At 43.9% G+C, this 15090-nt stretch overlaps 2 protein-coding genes across 23 annotated transcripts in view; both read left to right on the top strand.

Moving 5' to 3' along the window:
* Nucleotides 1–989, top strand: part of FBXW10B (F-box and WD repeat domain containing 10B) — a 35836-nt gene extending 34847 nt beyond the window's left edge. For 10 of the 18 annotated variants that reach the window (XM_054456476.1, XM_054456478.1, XM_054456474.1 and 7 more), the window contains one exon: nucleotides 118–983. In XM_054456476.1, the coding sequence (XP_054312451.1) occupies nucleotides 118–938 (821 nt within the window). In that variant the 3' untranslated portion in view covers nucleotides 939–983. Of the gene's footprint in view, nucleotides 1–114 lie in introns of all 18 variants that reach the window. The other 8 variants (XM_054456477.1, XM_054456469.1, XM_054456475.1 and 5 more) reach the window with 3 other exon arrangements.
* A 51-nt stretch (nucleotides 990–1040) lies between these two features.
* Nucleotides 1041–15090, top strand: part of TVP23C (trans-golgi network vesicle protein 23 homolog C) — a 28825-nt gene continuing 14775 nt past the window's right edge. For 2 of the 5 annotated variants that reach the window (XM_054456455.2, XM_054456456.2), the window contains exons 1-3: nucleotides 1041–2964; nucleotides 10938–11020; nucleotides 12463–12607. In XM_054456455.2, coding sequence (XP_054312430.1) covers nucleotides 2953–2964; nucleotides 10938–11020; nucleotides 12463–12607 — 240 coding nt within the window. In that variant the 5' untranslated portion in view covers nucleotides 1041–2952. Of the gene's footprint in view, nucleotides 3105–4915; nucleotides 5028–5889; nucleotides 9817–10937; nucleotides 11021–12462; nucleotides 12608–15090 lie in introns of those variants that run through there. The other 3 variants (XM_063655884.1, XM_063655882.1, XM_063655883.1) reach the window with 3 other exon arrangements.

The following is a 15090-nucleotide window of genomic DNA, read 5'->3' as shown; positions in this document are numbered from 1 at the left end:
GCAACAAAGACCTCAATGTGCTTCGAAGTTTGAATGCCCAAGTACTTAATGCATATGTACTTAATATTTTTCATAGAATGCCCATTTTTAAAAATTTTCTTTTTTTTGAAAAAGCAGATGATGTGGAGAAGGCACAAAAACAAGGACAATTGGAAACTCCTGGAAAACCGCTCAGTCACCCAAAGAAAAAGTCTTGGAAAATCCCTATGTCACCTGACCAATTCCTCCTGACTGTTAGCGCCCTGCAGCAAGCCCATAATTCCGGGGAATTTGCCTATCCCTGTAGGCCCCAAACAGAAATTATTGATGTCTGGGGACCTTCAATTTCATACCCAAGGAAGGTCTTGAATTTCAAAGGAAAATCAATCCAACGTGCAGTTGATCAGTTGAGATTCAGCAATCCTTCTATAGATGTGAAACAAACCAGTATGCCCCTTGAAATCCAGAAACTGCAGCCCAACTTGAAGATCTCTTTGCACAGTCCTAGAGTCCAGTCCACCATACCCCAGCCCATGATTATCCGCTCCAGGTTCTCTGGCAGCTTAAAGGGTGGAGACCAAATGACCAGTTCAATTGAAAGGGCTGTGTGCAGTACGGGTCCCCTGACCAGTATGCAGGTCATTAAACCAAACCGCATGCTGGCGCCACAAGTGGGCACAGCTACCCTGTCTCTTAAGAAAGAACGGCCTCGCATCTACACAGCCCTTGATCCTCTTAGAGTGAACACTGAGTTCGTGCTGTTGACCGTGAAAGAGGAGAAAGAGCACCAGGAAGCCAAGATGAAGGAATATCAGACCAGGGAGTCCACTGGAGTGGTTGATCCAGGAAAAGCCAGCAAAGCTGCATGGATCAGGAAGATCAAAGGCCTGCCTATTGATAATTTCATGAAACAAGGGAAAACAGCCGCCCCTGAACTTGGAGAAAATGTATTTATCTAAACCAGCCTTGGGAAATTACAATGTTTTACAATAAACAGAAAGCCAAGCGGATGTTGCTATTTGGCCTTTTTTTTTTTTTTTTTTTGACTGTTTCTTCCTGGTAATTAATGTGGGAACTCCCAATTATCTTCCTCTGAGCCAAATATTTGATATCATCAAAATAAGAAAACAGAAGGAGGTTGGGCGAGATTAGCATCTGTAGTCCCACTGAAAACAATTTAGTGAGCATTAGGAAAGCCCAGTTTCATTGATGGGGCACAGGGAGATGATCACTGGAAATTAAGACACCATTCATCACTACCAATTTAGTGCTATTAGTTCTTCTGGCAAACGAGGTTATGGGATTGTATCACGGTAATGCATTGGAGTTTTCTGGTATTTTTGCATAGAAGCCTGATGAAACCCATTAAGATTTTAAAAGGGGAAGCCCTCAGTGGGGTTGACCTGTTGCATTTGACGACATTGAGGTTTTCCTTCTCAGGGCTAACTCCTAAGGAAGAGAATTAGCATATTTATCCTTTGTACAAAGAGGGCCAGTAACATCAAGTGCATTGAGGTTTCTGCTTAAACCTTTGGACTATGGTGTCAGGGACCAGGTAATTTAGAAGAGTGCAGCCCACTACAAGAACTATAGCCCATTAGAAAGTTCACGCCTTGACCAGGTGCGGTGGCTCACTCATGCCTCTAATTCCAGCACTTTGGGAGACTGAGGCGGGTGGCTCACCTGAGGTCAGGAGTTCGAGATCAGCCTATCGTGGTGAAACGTCGTTTCTACTAAAAATACAAAATTAGCTTTAAAAATTAGCTATTAAAAATTAAAAGGCAGTAATGAATTCAAACACAATGCCTTAAAAAACCAAAAACCACAAAAAACAACACAAAACTCCACAGCACTGAGTGGACCACTGAAAACCTGCCATGGGCAGGCTGGACATACAGGCCCCAAATTTATCAGCTTTTCATCTCCAAGGGCACGAATGCAATTGTGCTGCCGAAAAGTCTCGCCTTTGAGAAACGTGTGTGTGTTTTTTCCCCTTTCATTATTAGAATATTAGGTTTTAAATGGCACTGGCAAACAGCCACGTAAAATTTGTGATTTTAATAGAATCCCTTCAATTAAGGAAACGTGCAAATACCACTATGCCAAGAGCAGTCTGAATAGGCCACACAGATAGGATACTGTCATCATCACCGCTTCAAAGATGACGTAACGCCGCTTAATTTCACATCCTTTGTTCAGGCAAGATCACAGCATGAGCGGCTGGACTTAAAACTGTAATAAGAATAACGTCTCCAATTTACTAGATACTTACACTGTAAGGAAACCATTATCACCCCCACTTTACGACTGACGAAAGAAGTACATAAAGGTTGGTGATATGATTGGCAATAGAGGACCCAGGCGCCTAAGCTCCAGGGTGCGAGGTCTCAACTCCTATTCCTTAGTTTCCTGGCGTCTAAGGTTATACCTCCCATAATAATGCCGTCCATTAGTTACTCTAGAGTCCTCCTGCCTTGTTTTTCTTAACGTTTTACTTCTCTGCAAGAACATATTTTAAAAAGTTGCTTCTACAATTTAAGGTACAAAAGTAATACTGTACAGGAGTAAGTCTTTGTAAAATATTTAAAGAAAATTGTATTATACAATAAAACCCCGCCCCCCTGCATTCCGGGCAGCGACGCTGGGGGAACGACCTTAGAATTTGCATTGGGTGGACAGCAAATACTTCCGCAAAACAGACCATGAAGCTTTCCACTTAGAGCCCACTGTGGCCCCGATGCCTTTCCCTTTCGCGCCTGCTCCAGGCTCCGCCTCCGCCGTGTCCGGGCTGCTCGCCCCGCCCCCGCTCGCCCCGCCCCTGGAGTTGCTCCCTCCAAGCGGAAGTGAGGCCGGACTGAGGCTCGTACAGTGGTCCCCGCTGGCCCTTGGTGACGGGTCACGTCAGTTCCGACTCGGACCCGTACGCTGCTGCGCTGACGTGGCTCCCGGAAGTAGGGCTGGCGTGGGGCCGCCATGTTGCAGCAGGTGAGGGTCTGAGGGCGCGCTGGGAGGGTGGCGGCTCCTGGAACTGGCTCTGCAGCTTCCGTGGGACTGGAGGCCGCGTCCCCCGCGCCCGCTACTCGAACTGGAGGAGGAGCGGGGCGGCCGGGAGTGGAGGGCTGTGGGTAGTTGTCTGAGGAGGGCTGCTGGGGGTTCTGAGGCCGCTGGGGGAGGCGTGACCCGTGCGGCACCGAGCAAGTGCTTCTTGCGGCTGTGGAGACGCCCATTGTTAACCAGCGCGAGCGGGGGTCTCTCTTTCCTCAACGCTTATTGCGGGGGCGGAGTTGAGGAGCGGCCTGCGGGCCTCTTATAAGGCTCCCTGACACTCAGGGGTGCGGTGCTATCTTGTAGGAATCGGCGACACCGCCAGAGCCTGGCTTTCAAATTGCTGTTTCCAAACTAATGTTGTTGGTGATTCTCTCCTTTGTGCTCTTAGAGTTAATTGTAGTCCACATGTTGGCAACTAGAGACTCATAAGATCAATAATCTTTTTAGAAAAAACTACTGTTTATAGTCACTTAGATTGTCTTAAGTGTTTTTTTCTTTCGGTTCACACAAAATTTGTTGAGGGATTACTATGACTCAGACACGGTTGTAGGCCCGGGGATAGGGTTGTGACCAGTACAGACAGGTTTCTTGCCCCGTATTTTCGGGTTAGGGAAGTGGGTTCTAGGAGATGGGGGTTGGGTGGGGAGACACGATAAATTATATAACCAAAGATATTTTCAGATAATTGCAAAGGCAGGGTGATGAAATAACAAGTGTCTGAGGATAGGACAACTAAGATTTATGGTCAGGAAAGACTGCTTATGAGGAGATGCCTCGAGTGGAGAAAATCTAATAATGGTTAAATTCAGCTGTATTACAGGAAAGGTGTCCCGATCCAGACCCGAAAAGAAGGTCCTTGACCGGGCGTGGTGACTCATGCCTGTAATCCTAGCACTTTGGGAGGACGAGGTGGTGGATCATGAGGTCAAGAGATCGAGATCATCCTGGCCAACTTGGTGAAACCCTGTCTCTACTAAAAATACAAAAATTAGTTGGGCGTGGTGGTGCATGCCTGTAGTCCCAGCTACTCGGGAGGCTGAGGCAGGAGAATCGCTTGAACTGGGGAGGCTGAGGTTGCAGTGAGCCGAGATGGGGCCACTGGCTGGGGCCACTGGCAAGAAGGAATTCAGGGTGAGTCCACAGTGCAAAGTGAAAGCAAGTTTATTAGGAAAGTAAAGGAATGGCTACTCCATAGAGCAGCCTGGAGGGCTGCTGGTGGCCCATTTTTATGGGTATTTCTTAGTGATATGGTTAACAAGGGGTGAATTATTCATTCCTCCCCTTTTTAGATCATAGAGAGTAACTTCCTGATGTTGCCATGGCATTTGTAAACTGGCATGGCGCTGATGGGAGTGTAGTAGTGAAGACGACCAGTGGTCACTCTCGTGGCCATCTTGGTCTTGGTGGATTTTAGCTGGCTCCTTTATTGCAGCCTGTTTTTTCAGCAAGGTCTTTATGACCTGTATTTTGTGCCGACCTCACATATTCTATGACTTAGAATGCCCTATCTGGGAATGCAGCCCAGTAGGTTTCAGCCTCATTTTACCCAGCTCCTATTGAAGATGGAGTTGTTCAGGTTCACGTACTTCTGACATTTGAACCTGTGCCCAGGCCGGATGAGGTTGGAGAAACATAACCATGTTGACTGTTCCCACTATTTATTTATTTATTTATTTATTTATTTATTCATTTATTCATTTGTGAGACGGCGTTTCACTCTTGTTGCCCAGGCTGGAGTGCAATGGTGTGATCTCGGCTCACTGCAACCTCCGCCTCCCGAGTTCAAGCGATTCTTCTGCCTCACCCTCCAGAGTAGCTGGGATTACAGGCGCCTTCCACCACGCCCGGCTAATTTTTGTATTTTTAGTAGAGATGGGGTTTCACCATGTTAACCAGGCTGGTCTTGAGCTCCTGACCTCAGGTGATCCACCCGCCTCGGCCTTCCAAAGTGCTGGGATTACAGGCGTGAGCCGCCAGGCCTGGCCAACTGTTCCCGCTTGGTAAGTTTGTGACGTGAAACCTCAGTCGAGCCTTTCGTGCTGCCTGGCGGTCATTCTACATTTCCATAGCCCCTTCACCCTCTCGCCTTAGGCAACTATTAAAACTCAAGTCTTCAACGTTTCTTCTCTTATCCTCTCTCAGCTGGTAACGTTGCTTCTTGTTTCACTGAAAATGGAAGCCATCGGAAGACAATTTTCACACTAGCTGCCTATTTATTTGCATGTTTACTCAGGGTCTCATATTCTTTTATGATAATTGGACTGTCAGTGCTCCATTCTTAGGTCTTCATGTCTACTGTGTCCTGGTTTCCGTCTCCTCTTGCCTACTGGAAGGCATTGTTCCAGTAATTCTCTTTCTTGCATCATCAATTTTTTAATCCTTTTAAACATTTGCTCACATATAAAACACATATAAACGTGTTTTAATTTCTCTTACCTTAAAAAATGAAAACTTGGCCGGGCGCGGTGGCTCACGCCTGTAATCCCAGCACTTTGGGAGGCCGAGGCGGGTGGATCACGAGGTCAGGAGATCGAGACCATCCTGGCTAACACGGTGAAACCCCGTCTGTACTAAAAAACAAAAAATTAGCCGGCTGTGGTGGCGGACACCTGTAGTCCCAGCTACTCGGGAAGCTGAGGCAGGAGAATGGCGTAAACCCGGGAGGCGGAGCTTGCAGTGAGCCGAGATCACACCACTGCACTCCAGCCTGGGCGACAGAGCCAGACTCCGTCTCAAAAAAAGAAAAAAAAAAAAATGAAAACTTGACACCACATGCTCTTTCACTGGTCACTCCATTCTTTTTCCTTTAAAGACTTGTATCATATATACTTGTCTTTTAATTCTTCTAGTCTCTCTTGTATTCATTCTAGTCAGTCTTTCTTCCCCTCTCCCAACCATACTGGAACTGCTTTTACTGAGTTCCCCGATGACCTGTTAAAAATACAGTGGTCATGGCTGGGCGCAGGGCTCATGGCTGTAATCCCAGCACTTTGGGAGGCCATGGTGGGTGGATCATGAGGTCAAGAGATCGAGACCATCCTGGCCAACATGGTGAAACCCTGTCTCTACTAAAAATACAAAAATTAGCTGGGGGTGGTGGCATGTGCCTGTAGTCTCAGCTACTCGGGAGGCTGAGGGCTGACGCAGGGGAATCGCTTGAACCCGGGAGGTGGAAGTTGCAGTGAGCCAAGATCACTCCATTGCACTCCAGCCTGGCGACAGAGACTCCATCTCAAAAAAAAAGAAAAAAAATACAGTGGTCTCTTTTTGGTTTTTATCTTACTTGTGAGCAGCATTTGACACAGATGATGGATCCTCCTCTTGGAGACACTTTGTTTGGTTTCCAGGACACTGCCCCCTCCTGGCTCACCTCATGTTCTTTGGTACTTCTTTTTCAGTCCCCACAGCCTATTCCTTCTTATCTTTGTGATCTCTAATTATTGGAATGCCAGGAGTCTGTCTTAGCCATCTTTATCTTTTTAGTTGTTCAGGACAAAAACTTTGGAATCTTTCTTGATTCCTTTTATTTACCCTTCCTCCACCTCCCCAGTCAGTCCATCAGCAAATCCTGTCAGCTTTTCCTTAAAATGTATTTGGAATCTATTTTTCATCACCTCCACTGCATCCACCCTAGACCAAGCCGTTACTTCTTGGCCTCGTGATTAAAGTAGTTTCCTAACCAGTCTCCTAGCTTCGTGCTTTTGTCCCTCCTTCCTCCCCCCTCCCCCTCCAGATTTTTACTACAGTAGCCAGAATTTTCTTTTTAACAGGTGAGTCAGAACATGCAGTCTTACACTTCACTCCAATGGATCTCCCTTTCAATGCTTTTTGGTTTTAAAAATACTAGCATCTTAAAATGTCCAAAATCAAACTGCTGATTTTGCCCTGAAATCTTTTGTGTCCATGGTCTTCCCCATCTTAGTAAATGTAACTCCAGGAGTGCAGAGCTATTTGTCTTTTTTTTTTTTTTAAATCTGTACCACTTACAGCAGTACCTGGCACTTGGTAGGCACTCAGTATTTACTGAATAAATGAGAAGAAACCAGTCTTTCAGAGAGCAGGGTAAGAGAAGAGTGTTCTAGGTAGTATGAACCATAAGTGCAAAAGAACCTGATGGGGCCCAAGTTTGGCATGTTTAAGGAACTGAAAAGAAGGCCAGCTTGGGCATGGTGGCTCATGCCTCTAATCGTAGCACTTTGGGAGGCTAAGGCAGGAGAATTGCTTGAGCCCGGGAGTTTGAGACTAGCTTGGGCAACATAGCGAGACCCCATTTCTGCAAGAAATTAAAATATTAGGTATGGTGGCTTGCAGTACTCAGGAGGCTGAGATGTAGAGCCTGCAGTAGTGACCCCTGATTGCTCCACTGCACTCCACCCTGGGCGAGAGCCAGACCCTCTGTCAAAAAACAAAAAAGTCCAGTCTGGCAGGAGCTTAGGTACTGTATAAATTTCCTATTGCTACTGCAGCAGCAAAGTCATATGTACTGCTGTAAAGTTCTGGTGGTCAGAAGTGCAGAATGAGGCTCAAGGGGTTAAACATCAAGGTGTGGGCAGGGGTTCTGGAGAATCAGTTTCCTTGCCTGATTCAGCTTCTAAACACCTGGGATCCCTTCCCCATCTTAATGCCATCAGCACAGCGTGTTCAAATCTCTGTCTCTCATCTCTACTTTGCTTGTTTCATCACTGTCTCTCACTGACCCTCCTTTGTTTCTCTTGTAAGGACCATTGTGATCACGTCATCTGGCCAGCCTGGATAATCCAGGGTGATCTCTTGACCTCAAGATCCTTAACTTAATTTCATCTGTGAAATTCTTTTTGCCAAGTAAATTTACATATTCACAGGTTCCAGGGGTTAGAACCTAAACATTTTTGGCAGGGGTGAGGAGGTATTCAGCCTACCACAGTTAATGAAGAGTGAGTGGCCTGAGATAAGGTCTTAGAGATTGGTAGGGACCAGATCATGATAGGTCATGATAGGGAGTCTGTTTTTCAGTCATAGTGCTGAGGGGTTTCAGTAGGGGAATGATACGATTTGATGTGAAAAAGTCTCCCTGGCTGCTGGATGGCGATTAGACTGTTGGGATGGAGAGCAGAAGGCCTCAGCTTTTTATTCATAACATCATACGGTGGATCTCAGTCTTGCTCTATGTTATGATCACACCTCAAAGCAATTATATCTGAACCACTGAGGGCTGGATCCAAGTATCAGCCTTTTTTGTTTGTTTGTTTTTTAAGAAAAAGAGCATTCTAGTTGTAGCCAAGGTTGAGAACCACTAGTCTCATAGATCTGAATCCATTTTACCTTTTCAGCCTTAGCTCAATAGGAGCTTCTCGCATCCGTCACTTACTGCATGAGCTATTTGGCCATTTCTTAGACAAACTTCCTGTATTCCCACCTGTGCCTTTCAAAATATACCTAGTCTAGGGAGGCCTACGCGGACTGTCAGGGCCCAGCTGGCAAACTCTCCTCCAGAAAGCTTCTCCAGTGCCCTGTAGTAGGAATGATTTGCTTCCTTCCCTGGCTCCCATTTGCACTTAGATTTCTCAGCCCTGATCACAGTCAGCTGTATATTATAGCCTCCTTTGCTTATTTACTCGTGCCTTCAACAAATATTGTACCACTTGGCTGAATGCTCTGCTAGACACTAGGATTTACTACCATGCAGACAGTCCTGGTTGGGCGTGGTGGCTCACACCTATAATCCCAGCACTTTGGGAGGGTGAGGTGGGCGGATCGCTTGAGTTCAGGAGTTTGAAACCAGCCTGGCCAATGTGGTGAGACTCTGTCTCTACTAAAAATACAAAAATTAGCCAAGCTAATTAGCCGAGACGCACTCCTGTAATCCCAGCTACTCGGGAGGCTGAGGCACTAGAATCTAGCTTGAACCCAGAAGGTGGAGGTTGCAGTAAGCTGAGACCGTACCACTGTACTCCAGCCTGGGCGACAGAGCAAGACTCTGTCTCAAAAAAAAAAAACAAAAACCTTGTCTTCTAGGTCCTCCAGCAGCTTAATCTATATGGAGGTAGGAGGTAGGAGCGGGTAGACGTGCAATAAGAATACTCTGAGATAATTGTTCAAATGGAGATTTGTCCAAGTGCTGTGGGAACATGGGGATCTCAGAGACAGGTTTTCAGCTATTTCAGTATTTCAGCTAAAAAACTTGAAGGATGATTTGGTATTTGGTGGTGAGCAGGGCATGGGGAAGGGAAGAGTTTTCTGAGACAACATGTGAAAGGCAGGAGATGGGAGAGAGATCGTAGTGTTTCTTAGAGACCATGTAGTAACAGTATTGCTTCAGTGCTCACTGAAGACAGTGTCAGAAGCAAGTAGAGGGCATTAGATTCTGTGATCTTCTATGCTTTATGTGAAGGAGTTAAATTTTATCCTATACTTGTAGGGATGCCATTGAAAAATTTGAGCAGTAGAGTGACATGGTGTGATTTCCATATTGGGAGGATTGCTCTGGGTAATGTAAAGGAGAGGCTGGAATAGAGAGGGATAAAGGCAGGGAGGCTGGTGAGTGGTGCTAGGAGAGGAACGGGATCAGGTTTGTTGTAGTTGAGGGGAATCGCAGTGAATTGAGGTGGGAACCACTCTTAGAAGCCTAAGGTTATGGGGCTGGGCATGGTGGCTCACGCCTGTAATCCTAGCACTTGGGAGGCCGAGGCGGATGGATCACAAGGTCATGAAATCTCCTGGCTAACACGGTGAAACCTGTCTCCACTAAAAAAATACAAAAAATTAGCCAGGCATGGTGGCACGTGCCTGTAGTCCCAGCTACTTGGAAAGGTGAGGCAGGAGAATCACTTGAACCCAGGAGGCAGAGGTTGCAGTGAGCTGAGGCCACGCCACTGCACTCCAGCCTGAGTGACAGAGCGAGACTCCTTCTCAAAAAAAAAAAAAAAAAGCCTAAGGTTGTAAAAGGAAGCAATGCTTTGGGAAGGGAGAGGATTGAAGGGGAGATTCAGGATCAGGGTTCTTAAAAAAATCTTTTTTTGCCTAATAAGTGGCCTTGAAGAAGTTTATATGCATATGCTGATTAGAAAGATTCAATAGAGGCCGGGCGTGGTGGCTCATGCCTGTAATGCCAGCACTTTGGGAGGCCGAGGTGGACAGATCACCTGAGGTCAGGAGTTCAAGACCAGCCTGGCCAACATGGTGAAACCCCGTCTCAACTAAAAATACGAAAATTAGCTGGGTGTGGTGGCACACGCCTGTAATCTCAGTAACTTGGAAGGCTGAAGCAGGAGAATCGTTTGAACCCGGGAGGTGGAGGTTGCAGTGAGCCAAGATCGTGCCATTGTACTCCAGCCTGGGTGATGAGCAAAACTCCATTTCAACAACAACAAAAAAGAAAGATCCAATAGATAGACTTGAAGATAGAAGAAAGTGTAAATACAGGGGAAAATGATGAAACAAGTCCCCGAGGAGGCATGAAAAGAAGTTATTCTGAGCACAAATAATTGGTTTAGCCTTGGATAAGAAGAGAAGGAGTTGTGAGAAGGGGTCATGGAACTAAGGATGCAGTCACATGATTTTGTGAAGGAGCCAGAAACCTTGAGATTATCCCCAGTAGCCTGGCTTGCTCTGTGACTTGGGAGAGAACAGGTGAGGAGGATAGGTGTTAAGTTTGTAGTAGCCTCATCTGCACCCCAGAGTTTTCTCAGATGGTGCAGCCTAGGGGCAGGGATGGAGGAGCTGAGACTTGGATTATTCTCTGGGGTTTTTGCCAGATGATTTGAGGAGGCGGGGTGGAGGATCTGCATGTGTCCTTTTCCTAGGTTTTGAATTCCTGATGCTGTAACCACATTATTTTATCTTCTGTTTTGATGAGTATGCAGCTTTGCATGCAGTGGCTGTATAAACAATGAATTTTGTTTTGCTTCTTGACCATTTATTTTTCCTACCAGGATAGTAATGATGACACTGAAGATGTTTCACTGTTTGATGCGGAAGAGGAGACGACTAATAGACCAAGAAAAGCCAAAATCAGGTAGGAGGAGAAGTTGAATGAGCTGTGTTAGTGTCCAGTGCTGTTCTGTATGTATGTCAGTGCTAGTTGATGGGAGTCGAGGCAGAGTTGTTTCAGTGTGCTTGTGAATACTGCATGTTGCTAATTTGACATTTAGTGTAAGACAAAGATGACATTTCAGATTTTCTTGTGAATAATTGGCATACTTAATACTGAGTTTTAAAATCAGCAAATCCAATTATTTGAACACCTGTGTTTTTAATTCTGCTATTTTCCAAGAATGTACCATTTCTTTATATAGTTTCTATAGATATATTACATTTTGATTTATTGTGCACATTTCAAAATCACATAACATTTCTATTCTAAATTTAATTCTCTCTAAAGAAATTAATTTATCAAAAGCAAATTCTACTTGAACCCTGCTAAAATGCTGTTTTTTACTTTTCTTTCATCTTTCATGCCAGTCACAAAAGACCACATATTGTATGATTTCATTTATATGAAATGTCCAGAATAGGCAAATCTGTAGAGACAGAAGATAGATTAGCTGTTGCCAGAAGCTGAGGGGTTTGAAGGTAAATGGGGAATGACTGCCAGTGGGTACAAAGATTCTGTCTGGGGTAATGAAAAGTTGTAAAATTGGAGTGATGGTTGTACAAATCTGTGAATGTACTAAAAACCATTAGATTGTTTACCTTAAATAAGTAAATTGTATGATATGTGAATTATATCTCAAAAAAGCTATTAAAAAACAAGAAACAGGCTGGGCGCGATGGCTCACGCCTGTAATCCCAGCACTTTGGGAGGCCAAGGCAGGTGGATCACGAGGTCAGGAGATCGAGATCATGCTGGCTAACGTGGTGAAACCCCATCTCTACTAAAACATACAAAAAATTAGCCGGGCATGGTGGCGGGCGCCTGTAGTCCCATCTACTCAGGAGGCTGAGGCAGGAGAATGGTGTGAACCCAGGAGGTGAAGTTTGCAGTGAGCCGAGATTGCACCACCACACTCCAGCCTGGGCGGCAGAGCGAGACTCCGTCTCAAAAAAAAAAAAAAGAAACAAACTCTACCTGATAACTTTGTCTTAACGTCTGAGTGATTTCTGAGGGCTAAGAAATTCTTTTGGCATGATTTGAAAATAGGATTCAAATTCTAAGATATAGTTTCCTTATTTCTCCAAGAGAGGTAAAATTCTTTATTATCTATTTTGTGAAAGTTTATATTCAATGAGGTGTTAAAGTCATCTGTGCATAGTGTATTTTCTGTTAACTACAGGGCCTAGTCAAATAGTGGGGCTTAAGAAAAAGAGAGCTAGGAGGTTTGCTTCCTCCTAAAGTCGTCTCTTTTATTTTGACAAAACTCTTCACAGTTACACGATGGCTAAAACATTTTTCTCTACATTTGCTAGTACCTGTAGTAAAATGTAATTGCATTTCTTTCATTGTGTTTTGGTTTTCAGACATCCAGTAGCATCGTTTTTCCACTTATTCTTTCGAGTCAGTGCTATCATCGTCTATCTTCTCTGTGAGTTGCTCAGCAGCAGCTTTATTACCTGTATGGTGACAATTATCTTGTTGTTGTCATGTGACTTTTGGGCAGTGAAGGTAATTTTGATTGTTTTTATTTTAAAATTATATTTAATATGAAAATGATGTATAAAAATATGAGTTAGCATTTTGCATTATTGTTAATCTTTTGTTACTTCAAACCTCATCTGTGTTAAAGTGCTAGATATATCAAATTGCATGTGGTTGTTTTTTTTTTTTCATTTTTTCCCTTTGACAATACAAGATGAGACATGTAGGTTACTGTGCTGCTGATTTTTCTGTGCCATATTCTAACCTACATCAGCTTTAAAGTCAAATAAACAAATGTGACTAGCAACCATAGACCCTACAATGTTGCTTCTAATCCATACCATGGGTTTTGCTTCAGGCTTACCTGTAGGTGTGTTGTATATAATTTCTAGATAAGGCCCCAGTGTAGTTTGTCCGCAAATACCTGAAAAATACCTACCTTTTGAAAAGGCTCCTATGGATGCTTTAAGGCAGTGTTTCTCAACCAGAGACAAGCTTGCCACCCACTGAATATTTGTCAGTGTCCAAAAACGTTTTTAGTTGTCACGACTGGAGGTGGGAGGAGTGTGCTGTTGACATCTAGTGGCTAGAGGGCAGGTATGCTGCTAAATATCCTAACACACAGGACGGCCCGTCTGCAACAAAGAACTACCTGACCCAAAATGTCAGTTGTGCCAAGGTTGAGACACCCTGCTGTAGGGGATAGAAAGGAGTGTAAGAAATGGTTTCAAACTCAAGAACAATGATTAGAGAGATGGATGGATGGATAGATAGGTACATAATAAATAGGTAAGCATAATAAAATATTAAATATGGACTCTAGATGATAGATATTTGGGTATTCACTGTAAAATTTAACTTTGTGTGTTCGAAAATACTCATAGTAAAATAGTGGAGAAAAAAATCAAAGGCTGATTTTGGAGTTTCAGAAACATATACTGATTCAAAGACTAGTAAGATCTTACAGCCTTATTCACACCCACCAATATAGCCATTTTTAGATCTTTTAATTCTTTTTTTTTTTTTTTTTTTGAGATGGAGTTTTGCTCTTGTTGCCCAGGCTGCAGTGCAATGGCGTGATCTTGGCTCACCGCAACCTCTACCTCCTGGGTTCAGGTGATTCTCCTGCCTCAGCCTCCCGAGTACCTGGGATTACAGGCATGTACCACCACGCCTGGCTAATTTTTTTGCATTTTTAGTACAGACGGGGTTTCTTCATGTTGGTCAGGCTGGTCTTGAACTTCTGACCTCAAGTGATCTGCCCGCCTCAGCCTCCCAAAGTACTGGGATTACAGGCGTGAGCCACTGCGCCTGGCCATCTTTTAATTCTTAAAGATATCTGAAGTGGTTGGCTTGATGATGGCCAGTTTCCATAGGCTGCATAATGCTGAGAAGGAAGATTTCAAAGGTCTATTTTCTTTAGGTTTTTCTTTTGTCCAGTCTTCTTTGGCTTGCATTTCTTTGAATTTCTTCTGTTACTTTATGCTCCAAAGTATTTAGTACATACTGCTCATAGTTTTGATACACGTTTCTTTTTGTTGTTCATAAAATTTCTGTTCAGCCAAATAGAACATGCTTTCCAGTCAGTTCTTCCTGGTAATTTCCAAACTCTTAAAATTTTTCTGGGTTTAGAGTTTTAAAAAATGTGATCAAAATAGTTTATTTTCTGATAAGGTTTATTTGTTTGTTTATTTTTGTTTTTAAACAAGGGCTTAAAAAATGGCATCCTTTTATCCTTCGCAAAATTACTTATAGATAGCCAAACAATGGAGATATGAAGCAAAATTAAGAAGTCAAGAATAGGGAAATTATTAAGTGGACTTGGGATAAGCAGGGTTCTGAAACAGTTAAAATAGAGATGTGTCATAATTGTTATAAATCTCAATGTACTTACTAAAAAAACAAAAAATCAATCTTCATCTAAACCCCTAGGTGTCCAATCTTTTGGTTTCCCTGGGCCACAGTGGAGGAAAGAATTGTCTTGGGCCACACATAAAATACACTAACATTAGCTGATGAGCTTAAAAAAAAAATCACACACAAAAACATCTCATAATGTTTTAAGAAAGTTTACGAATTTCTCTTGGGCCGCATTCAAAGCTGTCCTGGGCAGCATGAGGCCTGTGGGCAGAGGGTTGGATAGGCTTGCCCTAGGTGATGTTAATGAAGATAAAGAAGAGGTAGAGAAGGGAAAATATTTTAAAGGTATGCTTAAATGCTAAAGCTTATATTGGTTTTTATTTTATTCTTCACTCTGACAAATTGAGTAAAAAAGGTTAAATAATGGTTTAAAAAATTTAATGGCAACTATGGCTGGGCGTGGTGGCTCACGCCTATAATCCCAGCACTTTGGGAGGCTGAGGTGGGCGGATCATGAGGTCAGGAGATAGAGACCATCCTGGCTAACATGGTGAAACCCCATCTCTGCTAAAAATAAAAAAAAAAATGAGCTGGGCGTGGTGGCAGGCACCTGTAGTCCCAGCTACTCAGGAGGCTGAGGCAGGAGGCGG

Source organism: Pongo pygmaeus, chromosome 19 (assembly GCF_028885625.2).
Source record: "Pongo pygmaeus isolate AG05252 chromosome 19, NHGRI_mPonPyg2-v2.0_pri, whole genome shotgun sequence".
Classification (NCBI taxonomy): Eukaryota; Metazoa; Chordata; class Mammalia; order Primates; family Hominidae; genus Pongo; species Pongo pygmaeus.
Note: the sequence above shows the minus strand (reverse complement) of the source record. Positions and strands in the feature narration are given on the sequence as shown.